The following is a 23,824-nucleotide window of genomic DNA, read 5'->3' as shown; positions in this document are numbered from 1 at the left end:
CTTCCACATTATTATACACCAGGTTTTTTTTCTTTTCCTTCCTCACCATTTATATAGCAGTAGTGCAGCTCTGGTTATAGTGGCATAATAGAAAATAAAACATTGCATTAAACCTGCATACTTATTGCATGCCGCCAGCGTGATGGGCCTAAAGGTGACATAGTCCAAAATTACACAGGGAAAATAAAAGAAAACAATGACAAGCCACACTTTCAATGTTACTTTTTATTTACAAAAAATACCACATTTGAAGTTTCACAGTTGAACTAAAAATACCTCTGTGATTCAGACAGCCAGCTCTTCAGGCTCACTTTAAAAAGCCAATCCACATTTTACATATAGATAAGCTGCTATTCAAAATACAGGACTTCCCATCAGCCTTTCCTGACGGAGGGTAGTTAACCTCTTTATCCACCTTGCTTCAGCTTCGTCTTTATCAATAAACAGCTGCAACAAATGAGTTAATAAAAGTTAGCATTTCTTTTCTGAATACTTATCAGACCATTTTCTTGAGACTTACTGTATGTTTAAATGAACAATAGTATCAACAGTTTCCTGTATCAACAGGAACACATTAAGACACTGCAATATAGTCAGTACAGTGGGATTTTAGATCAAGCATACTGCTAACTTGGAGGCCACGACCCTTAACAGAATGGCAAGGTCCTACAACACCTGTGGGAATGAAATGTCAGTTAAGCCTGTAACGAGGGACAGTGAATAGGTGGATTAACTGATGAAGACTGTTCTTCTAAGATTAATCAGCTGAGGGAAGGCCATTGGCCAACAGCAAGGATCCTGGCTCAGTCGGTTTTCAAAGTCACCCTGTGTCTACTCAGTGGAGTGGAGGATCTTGTTCCAAGATGCTTCAGACTGCATGCAAGACTTACAATAGTCTGTCCAGAGTGGGTTGCAAACATTCCCCTGCTTTACACAGGTACAGCCGCTATTAAATAAGCCATATACAGGCACACCCAGGCATAGATCTGCTCTGTTCAGGGTGTGGAATCACCTCATATTCTAATCAGTCTTTGTTAGGTGATCTTGGAAAAGAAGATTACAAAGACACACAAAATGCCTGGACAAAAAAAACAACATTAATCTTGTTTCGCTGTTTTTAACACTAACATTACAACCAGTTTATTATTATTGGTATATTTTAAGTACTAGAAGATGTTGTTCAGCAAGTGAGAAAACCAGAAAATGTGCAGTTTACAACTATGGCTTTGCTCTGATCTTGTGCTGAATAAGAGGGCATACTTGCAAAGATGATAGATTAAAAAAAACACACACATTTGTTTGTAAAGTATAAAAAGAAGAGAAGGAGTGGTGGTAGGAACTGTTGGCTCACTGTTCTAGCACTGATTTCGAGGCCGGGGCAATGTCTAAGCAAGGTCTCCTTGTGCCAACATGGGTTTTTCTCTGGACACACATCCAGAGAATGTGTGTCAGATTAACTCAAGACTGGCCTGGTACAAGTGAGTGTGCTATGCGATGGAAAGGCACTCCTGGACTGGCTTTTGCCTGGTACCCAGTGTTGCTGAGGGGCTCTGATCTTTTTAACCCTGAACTGAGTTAATTAGGTTTAAACATGTGAATGAATATACAGATTTATAAAGAGGGTCATGCACTGACAATATGAAAGTTTGTTTTTGATCAGGTGCAAATGGAAATGTAAATCAGATAGATAGATGGATATGTGAATTTCCCCTTGGGATTAATAAAGTATCTATCTATCTGTCTGTCTAAAATTGACGTGAGAAGGTCTTCTAATCTATCTGAAACATTTTAAGAAAAACATCAAAAAGTCTACTTACACTTGGATGAGCTAGATCATCATCTTCCTGGTACTGAATCATTGTAGGAATTGTCAAATCTTGTTTTTGTAGAAGAACAGACAAATCTAGACTCTTCAGATCCTGTTTGACTTCTGTGGATTCTGCACTCTAAACAGAAAGGGTGAAGTTAGGTATGTTGGGCGTTGTGGAACATATCGAGATAGAGTAGACATTGGCAATGGAAATCTGCTCTTGGAACGTAGAGCATTGTTTTACAGGTTAGGGGTGGCCACACTCACCTCTGTGCACTGCATTTCAGTTTATTATAGGATTTCTTGATCAGGTGGTACAGCAATGCAACAGGCTATGTACAGTACTTAGTTTTCTGTGGCTTTGTGTTGCAGATAGTTCTCATTTGTATTTATGTGCTTCAGAACAGGTAATCCACTTGAAGCCAAGCATGTTTGGGGCTGGCCAGGACGTGATGGGAGACCATCTAATAAAAGCTAGGGTAACTGCTGGAACAGGTGTTGGTGAGGCCAGCAGGAGGGGCTTACCCTATGATCTGTGTGTGAAACCCAATGCTTCAGTGCAGTAATGAGGACATTGTGCTGTAAATATGGCACCATTCTTCTGATGAGATGTAAAAAACAACGTCCCGACTTTATATGGTCACAAAAGATCCCTGGGTATCTTTTGAAAAGAGTAGGGTTTATCCCAATGTCCTGGCATAATTGATCCTGATAGTCTTGTACATTCTGCCCCCCTAATAATTCCCTGTTTCTAATTGGCTCTCTTACCCCTTTACCATGTAATAGCTAATGTGTGGTGAGAATACTGGTGCAAAAATGGCTGCTGTCACATCATTCAGGTGGGTGCTACACATTTGTGGTGGATGAAGTGGTTTCCCTAGGTCTATGAGTAGTGAAAAGAGCACTACATAAATATAATTACTGTATTATTATTATGCATTGAACAACTATTCCTAATACTTTTTAAAGATGGTAGTTGCAGTGCTTGAAAGAACTCATACACCAGTAGTCCAATGAGGACCCTCATAGAGAATAAAGGCAAAATAAAGGGGATACAATTAAAAAGATTGTTCTGTCTAGCCTAAATTGGAGTGGTAAGCTTTTAATATATGCCCATCCTAGTCACTTTATGTTCACAACAAGCAGTATAAATGAATACGAGCATCTTGATCTATGATTTACTTCATATCTGTGTCATCTGATTTGGGATTGGACTGCACATTCTACATACTTGAATACAGAGTGGTGTTGAACCCATAGAAACCAAATGATGGTGAACTGGCCTAGGGACACTCAGAAGAGATGAACTCCTTTTCAAATCCAGAGAGGCTTTCCCAAATCTCAAGCCAGATCATAGGAGTCTAAAAAGACCCTATTCAGTATCTCGGGACTGGAGGTGGCTGTGAGGCATTACAATGCTTCTCGTGACAGCCTCTTGGCAGACTAGAGGGTAATCATTTTGCAAATGAATTGTGTAATAAATGTTGATTGTCATTATGTAAAGTGCTATCGGGAAAGGAAGAATTCAGTGTTTACTAGTAATAAGTGCTGATAATGGCAGTGGAGTGTGGCAATGTGCATGTAACAACTCCACTGTATTTGGTACACATGATAATAAATTGGAACTTGATCTTCGAATGTCTCCATTTTAAGTTGCCAAGTTAAAATGGAGACATTTATTGAAACTTTAGCAGATCGGGACAGACTGACCAAGAAGACAACTGCTGTCATAGTGCCCAAAACACAGACCTGGGTGTGGGATGAGTTTTGCAAATAAATGACAAATAACATAAATTGCTTTCATAAAGGTTCAGGCAGACAATTACAGGACTTCTGAAAAGTTAGAAAGGACATTATTCAGGCTATTTTCAGCACTAGCAGGGTTTTTTGTTAGGAAATGAAAGAAACACTTTTGACAGTTATTCAAACTAGATCACTTCTGAGTCTGGAGCAAATATCTTGGTTAGCACATCTCGCTAATGGTGCAAAGAAACAAGAAAAAGTATCTCAGGACATTGACACTGGAATGTGATGCCAACACTTACAAAAAGGAAGATGAAAGAGTATGCTGTTATTATAGAGAGATCCCAATACTCACGCTTCCCTTGGAAAGCCTATGCTGTTCATGCTTGAGTCTAGACTCAAACCATGAAATGAACTTCACATTCCAGAGGTGCAAAGAACTGTCCATGCACAGATATTTCATGGATTATGGGTGTTTGTAAATTTTGTGACTATATGTTTTGTAGACACATAAATTGCTTTTAGCCATGTATATTAGGATATTTTTGGGTGGATATGAATATGGGGTTCTCAGGCTGCTGCTGTTTGCAATTTAATTGATTTAATGGGTGGGCATAAAGTACATATTACTGCTTCTACAATGTATTAAATCCAGCAAATCTAAACCATCACTGTATCATTTGGAGGTGACAATATCGCAAAGTCTATTATTCTTTAAGATATTGAAAATTACTGCCTTCGTGGCTTATTTCTGGAAGCAAAGTGCAGAAACACACCACTCTCATGTGTCTATGCTTGGCAATTCAGTACTAATGAAAAATGACTTGTTAATTTTGCAAAGATAGTGCTTTTAAACCATGCAATTTTAGAGAACCTTGCTTTTTTTGTCAAATTAGTCATTTTAGACATAAAAAAAAATTAAAAAGAGAAAAAGAAAGGCTACGTACGGCCTTGGACTATTAAACCATGTGACCTTTCTTAAATTTTTGTATTGTGTTCTCATATTTGCTTAATTTTTTGGCTAGTTAGCTTTTAACTGTTTTTGTTTTACTGTTTGGCAATACCAGACAATTAAAAAAAGAAACAATGCCATTCCTGTAAAAGGTTAGAATGTGTGCATATTGTGGAAAAAGCATGCAACTTACAACAAGAGACGGCACATCCCTACTCTGCTGAGGTGTCGCGACCTTGCTCATGTTTGTCTCTCTTGATTTCATCTGTTTCTATGTATTGCTTATTAAATGCAACAATTTTGAACAGACCTATAAGTGTATAGGAGTATGGAAATTGTTAATTTGTAAGTGTCATGGTTTGCCCATTATTACCTCTACCTTAACTCTGACAAGCAGACAGAAAATATGAATTAACAATATATGAAACAAACTATGAATTAACAATATTGCTTTGCAATGTTAGCATGTTGTTTTTTTAACCTCATTAGTATTAAAAGATGGATTGGTTTAAAAGTACCTAAGCAAGATGTTCTATGCTGCATACAACAGACAGAAAGTCATTAACATCAACAGATTCAGAAATTCTGAACACTGTTAACGAATTAACTATTATACAGCCAACCACAGGTGTCACCTTTAATCATTCTGAAACAGTATAAAGTAAATAGACATGATTTTATAATAAACCATGTAGTATCATAATTATTACAAAGTAAAAAGTTTTAAAAAGTTATTTATCTAATGATTTTTTTAATATGCATTCCAAATCTGTGTTTTAAATAAATTAAGCAAACAACTTTAGCTTCACAGTACAACCACTAGAGGGTGATGTAAGCATTTAGAATACAATTATCAGACAAAGTAACATTATCAAAAATATTTTATCAGAAGTTAACCTTTATTACTTAACTAAACATACTTTCAATAAAAATTACATTTTACAAGGTTTGCACCTGTGATACTGATTTTAACTGTACAAATATAAAACAGCAATCACTTCAATTATCTATAAATACAGCAAACCATAAGTGAACGGCATCATTTAAGACCATAAAAGAATAATGGTCAAACTGTTAGCAATACCAGGGGCAGTTTACAATCCTCCGCATTAATAAAGAGTAGATGCAACAATGAAAACGCAGAGTTCAACAGGATCATCATGCTTGCACAAAATAAGTCTTTTAAAAATATCACAGACAGACACAGATTTTGACACAATGAATTTTACATGTCTATAACAATTGAAACATCCGCATTTAAAGTAGTATCCATTTGCAAATACAGATATTTGAGTTGCAGAAAGGCTAGGGCAGCATGTACCTGAATGAAAGACAGAAAGTCAACATGTCAACTATTATCTACATGTAATACACACACGCACAAACTCCTTCCCTCTCCTTGAGACAGAGAAAGGGCAGAAAAACTACCATCCAAAACAGCTGACATTTACATAAGAAGACCACAGTCAGCAAATGATTTATTGGTTGAGGAGGGCTGCATGTGGTGGTCACTAAAATATCTAGTTTTGAAAAGTGTTCCCTAGCATCTTTACCCTAGACCTCTGTGCCTACTCCACCAGTTCAGAAGTCACCAAAAGAGACTGTATAGAGGACTACAGTAGACCCCCGTGAAGTCACGGTTCAGAATTCGCGGCCTCAGTCATTCGTGGATTTTTCCTTAGAACCTATCTAATAATTATTAGCAGAAACCGCAAATATCCTCCGTAATTTTTATGCCTTTTTTCGAGGCAATACTGTACTGTAGAGAGAACAGGACGCAACTGTAGAGGAAACGCGGCTTGGAATGGTGAAAGTAGCTAACAGAATTTGAAACTGTGACTTCCATCAGTCCCTGCAGTTGCTCTGATTGGTCTTCTGCTGAGGGTGCTGGGGCTATTGGGGTCAAAAGATGTCAGCACGGCTTTTACAAAGGGGGCCGGTGACCAAAAGTAAAAAAAAAAATGTTGTAATTTGTGTTTCAAGTTCCTGTCTCTCTGCCTGCCTTCTGTTGGGTTACCTATACTTATTCGTTTTGTCCTGGATCGTTTTGTGTTTGGCATCTGCATTGTCTGCCTGTGTACATGACGACTGTAAGTGGATTCATAGCCATCCTGCAAAGAAAGAAGCGCTCCTGAACCCGTCTTCACCATTTCAGGAACTACCGGTAGGACTATCTTTACATTCCCATTCAACGTGCGGATCTCTGGATTATCTATTTTCATCACTACATTTCATCTGTTGCCGTTTTTCATGATTTACTGTGTGTGTTTTGTTGGTGCTTTTTTTATTTAATGTGTAATCACTGTAAGGGGAACAGGGGTGGTATTGTTGTTTTCATTTATTTCATTTGTTTTCATTACATTCTTCATTTGCTGTTTGATTACCAGATTGCTTTGTTTTTGTCTCTGTTTTTGAGTGCGTGCGGGTCGGGTCAAGGCTGGGTGTGTCCCTGGAATCTCCACCATAAAAATAAATAAATCGCTGTCTTCTCGATGATGTGAATCTTAGTGGCACCAGACCGCTACAGCGTTATTCATTTCTCCTTGCTGCTGATTGACTGTGATGCATCTCCAGCTGAGTGTTCTTATGTTTTCCGTATTGTTCCTCTTAACCCTTAAACCGCCACAACCAGCTATAGTCGTTTCCCAGTGCCATTTGTGAGCACGCAGGAGCGGACTTAAAAGAATGAACAGCACCTGTCCTTTATGGCTGATTGCTTTGTTTCTCTCCTCCCCCAGACATTCTCTGCTCCTGTTTGGGGTTGTGCTCCCCTATGATGTTTGTTTATTCTTTATTCGATAACTAAATGCATACTGAGCTCGTTTTACTTCTGAAAGAGAATGTTTGTTTGTTTGAAGTGTTTCAATAAAGTTCCTGTCTCTACAATCTAATTTCATCCATGGCGTCAGTTCCACTTTGTACATATTGTTCCAGTAGTTTTTTAAAATAGTTTTTACAGTTCATTAGCAGTGTGTAAAATAATCAGTGTTGCAGTAATTGTGATGATCTTTGCATGGAAAAAAATGTGCTCTATTAAAATTTCACTTTTTCTTTGTGAATTGTGACGTTTACTTAAAGTGCAGCAAAAAAGTATTTGGTGTCCAGGGATGCATTAACCCCCAAGCATGTGGCAGGTTAAGGGTTAAAGCCCCAAGATGCCGTCGAAACGCCCTGCACCTTCTAAGGCTTCTGGCAATAAAAACGCGCTTGCATGAACTACAGTACATATAGCGGTAACATCGGTATTTTACATTTTAGCACTGTGGGAGACATAGCATTAGAGTATACAGGTTTACCTTTACATTCTTTTTTTAGGTAATGTATTAAGCTGAGTTTGAAATTAAAGTGTTTTGGGGGCATATTTAGGGTTTAAACTATAAAAATAGGCATTTTTTTAACCACATCCAAAATTTTCGGGTCCTCTAGGAACATAATCCCTGTGAATTTTGGGGGTGTACTGTATATAGCTAATGTTCTTGATGTCCACATACATGTTCTGCTATGAAAGTGACTTACAGGAGGGCATGGTCTTGTAGTTAAAGTGTACCAGTCCAGCAACATGATCTCCTTAATATACTGTTGTCCTATCAACTTGTTCAAAAACCAGAGGTGACCACTGTCACACATCAGGGTGCTTCAGACTATGACAACCCATTATACTATAGGTTTACAATATGGACTACACCACTGTCTGTATTACCTCTGTGAAACTCTTCAACAAAGACTCAATAAACTGACATGTTTTTCTTGACAAACTACTTCATTCTGACCATTTTGGAATCCAGTTAGGAATGCTAGTACCTTGCAAACGAAGGAAAGACAATTTATTGTACTTACTTCATTAAAAACAATAACAGGTTTCAGCTGTGCAAACACATAAAGACAAATTAACATTTAAACATGACTAAATGATAATGAGATGGGAAAGTTTATTATTGGGACACCGGAGTGTTGGCAGCTGAAAATGAAGCTTTGCTGTCACAAAAAAAAATATCAGTCATTTCAAGCAGTAATAGGAACAGTTAGGTCCATAAATATTTGGACAATCTTTTTGTTCAACCACTGAATTAAAGCTGAAAGTCTGCACTTCAACTGCATCTGAGTTGTTTCATTTAAAATTCATTTTGGTAATGTACAGAACCAAAATTAGAAAAAAGTTGTCTCTGTCCAAATATTTATGGACCTAACTGTATTTGCAGCAGTAGTAATATCTTGACTGTATAGTGAGGGACAACACTCTGGGACTGGCATCTCAGGCGGAATTGGTTTGGGACCCTTACCTGACTAGAACACCAATATTACAGAAGGACAGGGAAAAGCAATTTTTTCAGCCCATTGTCTCCCCCCATACGTTAGGTGGCAGCATCGATGGGTATCATTACCCAATCAGACCCTTGTCTTGGGAAGTTGGAGCCGGGAACAGAGACAAGCAACACTCGCCACAGAGGAGTAGCAGTGTGAAGAGGATAGGAAGAAGAAAAGACAGCGTATGTAACTGTATGTGCAAGGTAGTTTTGCAATAAAAAACCCTTTGATTTGAACCCCCAACTGTTTTGTGTGTTCATGAAAGCCACTAGCTTTCACTATATATAGATACTCGTGTGTCCGCCTGTGTATTAGTGAAACTGGACAGAGAGGAGGGCTCTGCACAGCTCCCTTATCCTGATGTTACACTTCACCCTTCCCTCAGTCCACAGCCTCTGTCTCGGATTAGCGTGAATATACTGTATCACTCCTGAAAGCAAAGTATAATTCTTAGTGCGATGAGAGAAGTCGCAAAATCAACCAGATCTAAATCCGTTAAGTAGCTCTCTCGTTCGCATAGTGGAGATGAGGAACGCCCTGAGGCTGGTGAGTGAATGAGGAGGGCCCCGCCCCCTCCCCTTGGCCCACTGCGTTTCTCTCGGATTCACGCAAATAAATAGGTACTGCAAGCAAACTATGATACAATGAGAGAAGATGCAAAATCAACTGGAATGTTCAAGCAAATTATAGAAAAAAAACAGATCTAAATGTATTCTTGTGAAAAGCGGACAGACATACAGACGTTGGATTTTATACTGTATATCTATATCTATATATACACACACAGTATATATATATATATATATATATATATATATATATATATATATATATATATATATATATATATATAGTGCCTGCCAAATAATACAAGGAATACAAGGAGTGTTTTGCCCTATTTGGGGCTCATCAGGTGTACGCACTTTTTGCTTCCCCTTGCGGGGATCAAACCTTGGACGTCAGTGCCTGGGACAGAGCTTCAGACGTTGCACCATGGTAGTAGGTTTGCTTATTTAATAATAATTAATTAATAATAGTTCTTTGCATTTATATAGCGCTTTTCTCACTACTCAAAGTGCTCAACAATTGCAGGTTAAGGTTCTTACTCACGGGCCCAACAGAGCAGAGTCCCTTTTGGCATTTATGGGATTTGAACCGGTAACCTTCCAATTGCCATTGCAGATCCCTAGTCTCAGAGCCACCACTCCACCTTTATTTGACAGGGTGTAGATATAAATAAATATACATACACACACAATATATACTGTATGAATACACATACACATATTCAGTAAAAGTCTACTGCACATAAACATACAACATTTTTGTGTACAACTCCAGTGCTGTTTCTGATCAACTAAATTCCTTTAGGGGGTGCTGTGATCTGGGCTGTATAGACATAACTGTATGTTCTCATTTCATGAAATCCAAGAATGAATATACAGAGGATAATGTTGCTGCTATTATTACACACCTGCAATACAAGTGATTGGAACATTTTTCCCATTACGATGGTTTGGCTTTGCAGCAGAGAGTCTATTTCTGCTGAATAGGCCCTATGAAAGGAATTTGTACCAAAGAAATTAATTAAAGAGAAATTAATTAAAACAGTCTAGATACTTTGCTCTTAGACAACACAAAATAAATATGTAACTTAAACTCTGTGCATTAGGTACTTCTCCCTGTCTTCCAAAATGTGGAAGTGTATGGTATACTACTGAACTAGAAAAGGGCTAACAGGATTTTAGAATAATAGACATTTTTCTCAGCCTGGGAAGCTGAGGTGGCTACACTCTGTCAACACACTAATTAAAAAGCAGATTGCAAAAACATCACTATATACAATAGGTGGGATTTTAGCTTTTATTTTTCTGCTACTGAATAAGCACAAAGGATTTGGATGAAATTAGAGCTGGGATTTTCAGCATTGTGAAAAACAAAACAGGTACCCCTCTTATGCTTCCATCTACAGTAACTCTTGTCCAAAAATCAAGTACCAAGGATAGAAATAGGATTAACAAGGATGTTAATTCTGTTGGACAATTTTATTTTTGCAGTTACAGGAGAACAACTAAGTGGCACTTACATAAAGTCCACCTATCACGTGATGTTCTATACCAGTGATGGCGAACCTTTCAGGCTCAGCATGTCAAAAATTCTGAAAATGCCTATCTTGATTTAGCTAGCATGTTGTCCTGCTAAACAAAAGAGAAACAATTCTTTACACATTCATTTATTAAAAAAATACACCCCAATCACGTGTGGTGCTTTGTATTATAACAGTAAAAGAAAAATCAGTGACTTACAATAGAGAAAATTATATGCACACTAAAAATTGGGTTTAAAAAAGTGCACTAAAATATAACCCAACCTTTAATAGTAATTTTGAATTGAACTGAAAAACATATAGAATACAGTGGAACCTCGGTTCACGAACGTCTCGGTACATGTACAACTCAGTTCACGACCAAAAAGTTCGCCAAACTTTTGCCTCGGTTCACGACCACACACTCGGTATACGAACAAGCCAGTTTCCCTTTCGGTTTGTGCGCGCCGATGATTTCCGCACGTGTTGCATTGTTCACGGTCAGACGTGCCTGCCTGTCTGCGCGTGCGTGCCTGCCTTCCTGTGCCTGCGTGCGTGCGTGCCTGCCTTCCTTCCTGCACTTGCGTGCCTGCCTTCCTGCACGTGCCGATTACTGTATTTAAGCTCGTGTTGAGCCGCTCCTTGTTCATTGTTCTCAGTCAGACGTACGTGCTTTACCTGTGATATCTTTGCGCTCTATATTTTGTGTGCTTTTGCAGTTAACCATGGCTTCTAAGCAAGTGAAGAGTGGTGAGAAGAAATTTTTGAAGAAAACTGAAATCGAAGTGAAGAAAGAAATTATTGAAGAGTTTGTGCGTGGCGTTAGTGTTACTGATCTTGCCGCCGAGTACAATAAGTCAAAATCTACGATTTCGACTATTCTAAAGCAGAAAGAATCTACTAAAGCATCTGATGTTGCAAAAGGCGTTACAGCGTTAACCAGGCAGAGGCCTCAAGTGCTGTAAGAGATGGAAAAATTGTTGCTAGTGTGGCTGAATGAGAAGCAACTTGCAGGGGACAGCGTTCATAGGGAAAGTTTCATAGCGATTTGCTGAAAAACTACGAGTGCCGGAAGTGAGGAATTTAAAGCCAGTAGAGGATGGTTTGAAAAGTTTTGCAAAAGAAGTGGCATTCATAGTGTGGTAAGGCATGGAGAGGCTGCTAGTTCCGACGTTGAAGCTGCGAAAGAATTCGTGAAAATTTTCACAAAATTAGTGGAGGACGAAGGCTACATCCCGCAACAAGTCTTCAACTGTGACGAGACCAGATTGTTCTGGAAGAGGATGCCAAAGAGGACCTACATTACCCAAGAAGAGAAGGCTATGCCTGGCCATAAACCAATGAAGGACAGGTTAACCGTTTTGCTGTGTGCTAACACTAGTGGCGACGTATAAATCAAGCCACTACTCGTTTACCAATTTGAGAACCCTCGTGCTTTCAAACAGCACAATGTAAACAAAGCCAGACTGCCTGTGATGTGGAGGGCAAACACGAAGGGGTGGGTCACAAGGACCTTGTTTTTGGAATGGCTGCACGAAGCTTTCGCTACCGTCATGAAGCAATATCTCAAAGAGAATAACCTGCCTAAAAAAATGCCTTCTTCTGATGGACAATGCACCGGCATACCCTCCAAATTTGGTTGACGATATGGAGTATGAATTTATTAAGGTCGTGTTCCTCCCCCTCAACACGACTCCTCTTCTGCAGCCCATGGACCAGCAGGTTATTTCAAATTTCAAGAAACTGTACACCAAAGGACTATTCACCAGGTGTTTCGATGTGACCGAGGAGAAGTCTTTGACCCTGAAAGAGTTCTGCAAGAACCATTTTAATATCATTCATTGCATCGGCCTCATTGATAAAGCCTGGGAAGACGTCACACACCGCACATTGATCTCAGCCTGGAAGAAACTTTGGCCTGAATGCATTCCTGAACAGGTTTTAGAAAGCTTTGAGCCTCCTGTTGTGGATGAGATTGTGTCCATGGGCAAGAGACAAGGAGGACATCGAGGAGCTGGATCACAAGGAGGAGCTGACGACGGAGGAACTCGCTGCACTCCAGCAGGAGCAGCTTAGGTTGCTCACCGAGGAGCATTCCTCCGGAGAAGAAGAGGAAAGGATGGTTATAAAAAGTGATGCGATAAAAGCCATCATGGAAAAATGGAACGAGTGCCAGGATTTTTTCGAAAAGAACCACTCTGACAAAGCGGTTACGAATAGAGTGATAAACATGATGAATGACAATGTCGTCTCGCATTTCCGAAAAATTTTAATGCGTAGGAAAAGGCAAGTCACATTAGACGGCTATTTCACTAAGTCTGACCCACCAGCTAAACAGCTAAAAACACCAGAAACCCAAGAAATCACAACAGAGAAAACGCCTAAAGGAAAACATCCCTCCATCGCGGAACAGGACTCTCCCTCAAAACTGTAACCTCCTCTCCACACAGTTCCTCCTCACTTCATGCCAGAACTCGACTCAAGCAAGGTTAGTTTTCTTGGTGGTTTATACAGTAGTTTTTGTATTATGGATTTTTCAAAAGTTAATTTTTCAGTTCGTAGCTTGATTTGTTGCAATGTTACTTTTCTCTTTTTTCCCAAATGTTCGTTTTTTTTCCCTGTGCTTAAAACTCATTAAAAAAAAGTGTTTACATGGAGTTGTTCATAGCGTGATTTGTTGCAATGTTACTTTTTTCTTTTTGTCAAATGTTCCTTTTTTTCCCGCTGTGCTTAAAATTCATTTTAAAAAAAGTGTTTACAGTGATCGGGCTGTAAGGCTAATAGCGTGATCTCCTGCACTGTTACTTTTTTGGTTGCTTGTGGCTGGTTTTTAAATTAAAGTTCAGATTTGTTCAACTGTTCCCCTCTGTTCAGAGAGAGAGAGAGAGAGCGTGAGTGAGCGAGCACGTGCTGCTGACAGAGAGAGAGCGAGCGCGTGCTGCTGACAGGGGGGTGGGGGTGTGCTACAGAGAGAGAGAGAGAGAGAGAGAGAGAGAGAGAGAGAGAGAGAGAGAGAGAGAGCGAGCCTGCTCGTGTAGCTGAGCAGGGAGCGTGGGTGTTGTGTCAGTGTTATTCAATGTTTTTACATTAGTTTACTATTACACTGTGCATTCTATGGTGTAATTAACTATATGTGTGCTTAATCTTTACATATTTACATATTTATTTACATATAGTTCGTACGGTCTGGAACGGATTAATTGTATTTACATACAATCCTATGGGGGAAATTGCTTCGGTTCCACTGTACATTGCTTTTGAGTTAACTTCAATTAATGACTTTTTTGTTGCTGTATTTTAATAGGCAAGTCTAAAATTGATGGTAGGTACTTTGTGCACTTCACGCCCAAGCATGCAGCACTAACTTAATCTATCAGTCAGTTTCTTTTGTCCATTTTAATGTTTACAACTGAGAATAAGGTGTTGCAAAAGTATAACGTGGTAAATACGTTTTCGGAGGGATTAACAGGGACAGTCGAGAGAAATGTAAAACAGTACATGCTTAGAAATAAAGACTACTTGCTCTTTGCAGAAGTGTAAGCACGGAGAGAAAACAATATCAGCAGTTGACTTTGCAGACTCTTATCGAGACAGTATACCGAAATAGTCTTTAAGGTTAATAACTTCCTTACCTTTGCGGCAGTGTTGTTTACGGAAGCTCTCAACTGCACAATGAAAAAAATTATGGGATAACCCTTATGTCGTTTATATCCCGTATGTACCTGAAAATATCACAAACGTAGTATGTGTGGGATACGTACGAGAGAAGGGTTATCCCATAATTTTTTCATTGTGTGGTTCAGAGTTTCCCTAGTTGTTGAACTGGCTCCTGGCACAAAATAATTCAATGCACTTCAAACGAGCAATGAATGTAAAAGCTGATTTCACACAAACACTGATAGTCCACTCATTTTGGAGACTGTAGTTGCAGATCTCGCACTTGTACCATGAAAACAAGTTTCTGATGTAGCAGTTATAAGTCAAATGAACTGTGTGACTGTCATGATGAAACATGATGTGCTGATATGGATGGTGAGAATCCATTTTAAGCTCTGGCTGATGCAGGGTCTCATTCTTGTTCAGTTTCTTTGATAAGTTGGAGTTTTGGTGAACACTGGCATGAAACCCAAAATGTTGTGGCATGTCATCTTTGACAAGCGTGTCATAGGTTCGCCATCACTGTTCTATACACTCTGGTTGTTTAATTGGGTACACCTATCCAGTACCAGGTAGAACCCCCCCTTTCCTCCTTAGGTACTTTGGTCCATTCTGACTTGAAAGTAGTTCCTGTACACTTTTTCTACATAAACATGTTATCAAAAGGTGCTCTATTAAACTGTGATCTTGAGACTTTGCAGTGCATTGGAGTAAAGTTAAGTCATAGTCATTTTACTACCACCCAACAGACTGTACTCCTGACACAAGGCAGGATGGATCCAAGGAATCATGATGTTTTATACTAATTTTGTATCCATCACCTGTGTGCCATAGCAGAAATTGAGATTTGTTAGACCAAAGTGATTTTTAAATTGTGTTTTGGTGACCACATTCCCATGGTAGGTTCATCTCCCTGTTCCTAGCTGACAGGAGTGGGAATCCAAGTGGTCTTTTGCAGCTGTAGCTTGTGAACTTTAAGGTCTGACACACAGTGCATTCATACTATTTTTCATGCCATTGCTACTAAGAGATTTTAGCGAGTACTTGTGATCTCATGTTAACTTGAACGGGTCTCACAATTTTCCTCTGACCTTTCAACCACCAAAGTGCTACTCACTGGATGTTTTATTATTTATCTCAACATTACCTGTAAACTCTATAGCTTGTAGCATGTGAAAATTTCAAGAGGGCAGCTATTTTGGAATGGCTGGAATAACCATGTTTGGCATCAGCAATCATACGATTGTCAAAAAGTCACATAGATCATGGACCTTGTCCATTTTAACATCCATCCATCCATTATCCAACCTGCTATATCCTAACTACAGGGTCACGGGGATCTGCTGGAGCCAATCCCAGCCAACACAGGGCGCAAAGCACGGAAACAAACCCCACACACACTAGGGACAATTTAGAATCGCCAATGCACCTAACCTACACGCCTTTGTACTGTGGGAGGAAACCGGAGCACCCGGAGGAAACCCACGCAGACACGGGGAGAACATGCAAACTCCACAAAGGGAGGACCTAGGAAGCAAACCCGGGTCTCCTAAATGCGAGGCAGCAGCGCTACCCACTGTGCCGCCCAGCCATTTTAACATTTTGATAAAATATCAGCTGTTTAAAAGTGTAGGCCATTTAAATTATTTAACAGGTGCACCTAATAAAGAGGCCACTGAGTGTAAAGAGATCAGAAAACCATACCAATACTTAAAAAATAAATACCTTTTTAGTTTCTCTGCTGGACTTAAATGTTTGAGAAACAAATGAGTCACTTTCTATGTCTTCAATTTCTTTCACTCGTTTAACCTGATCTGCCAGAGTTGTTTGCTCTAAAGAAGAAGACAAAGAAAAAATAATTTTAATTTAAATGACTTATACATTCACCATAATTTTAGCCTGACAATATACATCGTACACAGAACAAGAGAATAAATAATACATTTATTTACATTATCATCTTGTATGAATCATCTTCAGGTAATATTACCATTATTTACCAAACAATTGTTTTGTATAATAAACAAAATTAGTAAAAAAATCTGAGTGGCAGCTACATACAGCAAGATGATCTCACATTTGACCTCAGAACAGTCTGAAGTTCTCAAAGCAAGGACTGGCTATGACCAGACATAGTCAACTCCATGGTGTAGGATAGTTTAGCCTCCGGTAATTCATTCCCATCTTATCCTACAGATACTTGACTGGATTGATATCTGGAAATAGCACTAATGAACTCATCAGGTACATGGAACGAGTTACCAGTTATCATTACAATGAAACGTCCGATTGGCAACAATATTTAGATGTACTGTTGCAATGAAATTACTCAATATGGGCCATAATATACCCCACACTATTATTCTAACATCGCTACCTTGCACCCATTGATACCTGGCAGATTTAGGGACTTGTTTATGGCATATCCTGATTATACAATTGTCCTGAATCAACAGGGAAGATTCCTTAGAACAGGAAGTGTTTTCTTGCTTCCCACGTCCTCCATTGCACATGATTCATGATCTTTACTCCACTGTAATCACAGCTTCTTGTATTTTGCTGTGAGGAGTATAATTTGTCTATGTTGTTAAACACTGCACCACATCTATAACAAAATATGACAAGTGTATTCTGATATGCATGTTTCAACACCATTGCTGAATTTGGCAGTCACCTGGCAGACTGTAGCTCATGTTCAGTTCTTCACTGGCCCATTTGATCAATAACTTATTTCTGACCACACGACCACTGATGGTGGGATTGTGTTTTTTTTGGCTGGTGACCTATTTTTGATAGATCCATGAAACTACAATGTGTAAAATGCCAACCCTGGGCCGATTATACATTTTCAGTTTGTTATCCTGTAATCACACATCAGTTCCAATAACAGTCTTTTTGTTTTTCTGGTTGGATTGGTAGGTAATACTTTCATCAGTGAAACTGACATCCTCCTCTTTAGGGATAAAAGGACAGACATTTCCTTTACAAACACAAGCTGCCTGTTGGAAGCTACTGGCTGGCACTTGGCACTTTAACTGCCAAATCTAGAATATAGAGAACATGGGGCTTGAAGACTGATTTTTCTTCACGTAGAGATGAAACTCAGCAGCTCTACAGACTCAAGCTAAGGTAATCGAAAGCAAATCAGAAAAGCTTACACTTCACACTATGAATCTTTCCTTCTGTCATACACAATGGGGGTAGGAGAAATTCTGCACAGAAGAAACCCTAGCAGAATAGCTCACATTAGACAATGTTCTTATTTAACCCAGTCCTTCACATTCAGCATTACTAGGGACTGTAATATGTAATGTCACTGTCCGTTTTTTCTTTCTATGTATTGCAGCACTTTGAGTTTAGTGTGTCTCAAATGGAACAATCAAGTGTATTAAATATTATAATCTAACGAACAAAAGTTCATTACTATATTATTATTTAGCAGATGCATTTATACAATGAGCCTTACAATAATACTAAAATACAAAACACGCATGTGATTTGCAGAATGTACTTAACAAAAAGCAGCAAGGCACTGGTGGTTTAGTACTGCAAAGAGTCTCAAGCCATGATGAAAACTAGCAGTCTAAAAATAAAAAAACAAACATATGATTGTTGATTTATAATATTACTACCGTAGCAATAATCTTGAGCAACACCAGAATCGTTTGTGCATTTACTTACTACACGTCTGAGTGCTATGGGGTTTGGGACTGGGGGGGAGAGGTGGTTCAATACCTCATATAGATTTTTAAAACAAAAGCCTAAATGACAATAACTTCGTGCTCTGCTTGAACTGCCTCCACTCCAACCTAACCAACAAAACTTGGTCCCCCCCAGCATCACAGAAATTTTATCAACATGGACATTTTATCAGAAGTGACAAAGAAAATTGGTACATTTTGTTTAATGTCTGCTCTATGATCTGAGGAGTACATGAAACTTTTGTAAATAATTTATTGCGAAAAGGGCACATTAAATGTCTCAGTGCAAGTAGCAAGTGCCTTATACAGGAATTTACTGTGCAGCTTGTAAATATGCCAACCCCTTGTGCAATGCATTTTTAGTTCAAAGCCGTTATTTAATCAGAACTGTACAGCACTGGATGGTATTGCCTTCTATTATGCCATAAACTTCTTTCCCTAAATTATGCAAGAAAAAATGAGATTAAACATTTTATTCGGCTGCACTACCACTATATGTTAAATAACATAAAAAAAGTTATTTTGAGTGAAGTATTCCTTTAAACCATCAAGGTAAGTAGATTTAGGTGGGTAAGTCACTGGAAGCCAAATTAACTAATCAAAGGAGATACCTAAAGAAAGAACTTGGATGGCGTGTTACCCACACATGTGAATGTAAACACACCATGCCAAGATAAAAAGAAATATCACAGGGCATCAGGAAGAGGGTAGTGAGATCCCACCAGTCTTGGGAAGACTAATAGTATCACCTTAAAAAGACTTGAGCTCTATCAGTCCACTGTGAGGAAAATAATTTAGAAATTATGAACATGAAGGTTACCCAACTTGGAAGTGAATTTCCTTCCAAAATATTGCCTAAAATCACAAGAAAAATAATAAATCATAATATTTAGAGCACTGTAGACCGCTACTGCTGCATATCTGTTAATTATGCATGATTCAACAAGAATACAATCAAAATGACAGTCAAGAGAAGACACTGACACTCTGCTGTTAAACCAGAATCCAACATGATGATCACCCAACATTCAAACAAATCTACCAAAGAATGGCTCAGGAGAAGAAAGATTTCTTTTTGGATTGGCCTAAGTCTTGTCCTAATCCAAACGAGTTGATATGGCAGAACCTCACTGAACTGGCAGAGAAGTGTGAGGTAGTTATGAAGTCTAATATGAATTAGTGGCTATAGGAGATGTTTACTCGACATTATGGCTGCTATTGGAGGTGCCACTATCTACGGACCTAGGCAGTTCACATGTTATTGCACACATGAAATCAGTTTTTTTATTTTTTTAACCATTAACAACTTTTGTTAAATAAATACTGAAAATATATAATTATGTTACTGTTTGTGCCCTTTATTGGTAATGTTTATTGTAATATTTTAAAAAAGAAAAATGAGCACCTCTTTCTAGCAGCACTGTACATGCAGCCTGCAGAATTTTTCATTCATCTCAATCACAGGTTCAATATATAATGCATACATACACAACAAGGTTTTACAATGGATTTGTTCTAGTTTGCAATGAAAGTAAATATGATCAAGAATAAAAAATAAGCCACACAGGTATGTAACTTGTGCTATTGTACCATAATTTTAAAATCTTGTTCTCTGTTACTTGAAAAAACAAACATAAATGAATACGGTATCATTTGTTTAATATTGAAACATAATTTTAACATTTGAAACATGCCAGGGAGGGGAAAAAAGAAACAGAAAAATTGAACAAAGATTCCTGTACCCATAGATTCGAAAAAAGAATTTGGACATTAAAGCCAAGTAATCTCCACGGACAACAAAAACGCAGTGCAAGATTCATAAATTAGAATCTAGAAAGGCATGTATTTTATGGGCTAAAATTCCAGAAATTCCCTTTTTCTTGAAGCTGATAGCTGTTATTATAAGTAATTATTAAAAGACTTTGAGTTTGTTCACATCTTCACAGCATCATTTATCTTTCACTTTAAAAGAAATTGTGGAGCAACCCATAGATGGGTATAGCATGTAATCCATGTTGGCATATCACTTCTCCTTTCTTATGTTACATACTACATACACATACTCCCACACTTCATATAATGTATATGTATAAAAAGATTGTTTGGCAAGATCCATACATTGCCAGTAGAAAAATAATATTTTGGATGTGTGAAATGTACTTGTAAAGGGAAAGAAAACATATTACAGACAAAAGAAACTATTTACGTATTCCCCAGTGAGAACTTGAGATGTTTAAACAAAAAAAGGAAAGGAAAGGAAACTCTTGGTTGAGACCAACACTCAGTACAGTGTAAGAGCAGCTAAAAATAAATACATTAGATATTCAAGCAGAGAAACACATCTGTTCCTCATTGTAGTGTAAAGGATGACCCCAGAACATTAAAAATGGGTCTGAAAGGTTAATGTAGAATACGTTCACTGAACAACAGTTACCATGTATGTATTTTCCATTTTATAAGTTTTTTTGTAAGTTAAATTTTATCAGGCATCTATAATTATACTGCTTTTACCTGATGGTGAGTATTTTGTTCTCTGTTACTATGGAAGTAATATTTAAATAAACCTAATATAAAAATAAGTCCTTTTATACCAGCAGAAACTGAGCTCCACAGTGAGGATTTAAATGTTTAATTTGCTGCTAATGAGTACAATTAATTTGATATGTTAAGTGCCAGTAGGCAATAGTCGGAGTACATTTTTGAACATTCTTATGAGCAAATTAATATGTATGACAGCTTTATTTTGAAAGATGTGAATATTATATTTAAAAAAAATAATTTTTTTTCTCCTAAACCACTGAAACGGAAAAAGAATTACTTACAGAAATTACTATTTTGTATATAACTAAATCAATATTTTCTTGACAATTAATTAATGGCTGGATATTGCTTGTTTTCACTTATATTAATCAATTTCTTTGTTTTTTTGTGTGTTTAAACAAATCTGTGCCTTAATGTGTACTAATTTAGCATTGAGTTATTTGTAAAATATATACTTGCATTTCACCCAAGAACTTGTCACAGTGCTCTGTCTGCACTATAAACAGAACTGAAATGAACAATTTTCCTCCGGTGAATGAGCGCGTGCCCTACACTTGGCTGGCATTCTATCCAGGGCTGGTTCCTGCCTTGAACCTTTTGCTGTTGGTCTCTGCTCTGGCTTCTGATGATCCTGTACTGGAAACAGATTAGCTAAATGTATGTAACTTTTGGCAGCATAATTTGAAAATGAAGGACAATCATATATGCAAAATACACAGTCATTATGAATACACTTGACCTTACTAAACTGCAATGGTTATTTAGTTTCCTTATTCTTACATATACAATATGCAGTAGAAGCATTTATACATGTTTCTAAATGCAGCGTACTATTACTTTTTTTTCTTAATTTTCTTTTTTTACACCCAGTATTCAGATTGCATTGCTACAACCAAAAGCATATTCAGTCAATTATTTTCCTTAATCAGTCATCTATTAATAATACACATAAGCCAAGATAATAACAAATATCATGAAATTACTGGAAAAATATATCTTAAAAAATCTATTGAGATATGTCAATGATAACTCTATAGCAAAAAGCGCACTGGTAAGGAAGAAAAAAATCCATTAACGTCTCATACTTTTTGACAAACACATTATTGGTAGATAAAATGACTTCCATATGCTGTTTGTCAGATGTCAGTAGAAAGGATATGTATTTCATAGTAAAATCAAAAGTAATGGACTTTGAGAGACCCAGATAGCTACAGACGGAGAAAAATCAATACTAACTCCAGCAAATGCTCCTTGCAACGTTTTAGGTAAAAAGGTCAAAGTTGATATTTAATATTGACACATTATCTTGGAAATTAATTTACTGGCTAAATAAATTGTCACTGTGTTATTTAAATCACTCCTGTCCACACTGCACTTAAATGACTGTGAGGCAAGACCCATTTATTTTGAAGTATAATATGGTTTACCTGGGATAAAATGATGGGAGGAAAAAAAATAAGCAAAATTAAAAAAGAAACAAAGGCTTTTAATTCTTTATTTTAATTTACTACTTTTTATGGGTTGAACTTCATTTTAAACTTAAAAATATTTAAGCAAATTGGCAAAAAATATACAATATGTATACTGTTATTTAGAGAAGTAATGTTGCCAACCATGGAAAATCCTAAAAGCAAACAGAAGAGGGCAACATTCACTAAGAAAATATTTTCATATAGAGCTTTACAAGATTATGGACAATTTGCTTATGCATTGCTTTATATCCACAGTATATATGGATCAAGATACATAATACAATTTAAAACACAACAATTAATATTTGCCATAGTTTTCTTAGTAGAATAACCATAGCACACAGACTGTGTCTATACATTTACAGTACATCATTACTAAACATGACTTTGAAAACAAAATAAAATGATAAGTAATCATTTAATAAATAAATCTACACTAATTTAAAGAATGAAAATCCTGCTTTAATATTATTTAAAATAAATACACAAAAGTTGATTTTACAGCAATGGTAAAAGTTCATTCAATATAATCCACAATTATTATGGAAGAAATGATTGAGCAAATCACTTTTTAAAACGGCTTAAGATTCACGTATTAATGAATTCCCAATGTGGAAAACATGTATACAATAGCTAAAACAATACCATTTCTTATATATAAACATTTTAGATTTCATTTTATTTATTGAATCAAATATATTTGGATTAAACAGTTTTCAAAACATTATGTGCTCTGTTATAAGTAATGTTCGGTGGTAAATGTAGTATTCTGGTAAAAGATACTTATTTGTTAAATAGTGAACAATTCCAAAATCTACTAATATAAATATATCCTATAATAATAATATTAATAAAAAATAAATAAATGAAATGTGTATGTGAAAGAAAAATGTAATGCTTTTCAAATAATTATTCTTTAGACAATATTAATAAACAACATATGCACCCAAAGAAACAGTACTGTTAATACTACCACTTAATAATAAGCTCAGACCCATAGACCACCATGTGCAAAAAATATTCAAAACATTCACTTGCATACAAAGTAAATATATTTGCATGCAGAAAAGATATACCTGCACAAACACACAAAATCTGATATACATGCACAGCATGCACACACACATACAATATACATACTTGTGTGCATGCACAGGGAGTAATATGTTACAATTATTTTTAGTTTTAGTTATAGGCAAGTTTACAGAACAGAACAGAAATGTAATTTATGTACAATTAATTGAGGATCGGTGGTTATTTATTTATTTGATTTCAGACAGCATGCCCTCACAGCACACAAACACTTTCTGGCTGTAAATAAAACTACACAAAGGCAGTGAACTAATTTAAGAGCTTGACCCTTGAACTTGTTCAGAGCTGGCCATGGCCTGAAAATGTTTCTATTCTTGAGCCAGCATAATTGTGCTGGAAAATTAAATTGGTGTAAACACAGGTGCAACAAGCTGCTCATTTAAACAGGGTTCAATTAACAAGCCCAGGCGGAGCTGAATGGTTTATTTGTGGGGTTTCTGAATGGAATGCTGTTTATTAATAAGA

The 23,824-nt window shown here is 37.2% G+C and overlaps 1 protein-coding gene across 1 annotated transcript in view; it reads right to left on the bottom strand.

The window, feature by feature from the left end:
• Window positions 1-207: 207 nt before the first annotated feature.
• The window catches only part of rsrc1 (arginine/serine-rich coiled-coil 1), a 474,039-nt gene continuing 450,422 nt past the window's right edge, over window positions 208-23,824 (bottom strand). Inside the window, exons 8-10 of the mRNA XM_039756272.1 lie at window positions 16,279-16,385; window positions 1,818-1,946; window positions 208-447 (exon numbers count right to left, since the gene is read on the bottom strand). Of these exons, the coding sequence (XP_039612206.1) occupies window positions 355-447; window positions 1,818-1,946; window positions 16,279-16,385 (329 nt within the window). The 3' untranslated portion in view covers window positions 208-354. The remainder of the gene's footprint in view (window positions 448-1,817; window positions 1,947-16,278; window positions 16,386-23,824) is intronic.

The sequence above is a fragment of the Polypterus senegalus genome, chromosome 1, assembly GCF_016835505.1.
Source record: "Polypterus senegalus isolate Bchr_013 chromosome 1, ASM1683550v1, whole genome shotgun sequence".
In the NCBI taxonomy this organism is placed as follows: Eukaryota; Metazoa; Chordata; class Cladistia; order Polypteriformes; family Polypteridae; genus Polypterus; species Polypterus senegalus.
The sequence above is the reverse complement of the archived record's forward strand: the minus strand, read 5'-3'. Positions and strand labels throughout refer to the sequence as shown.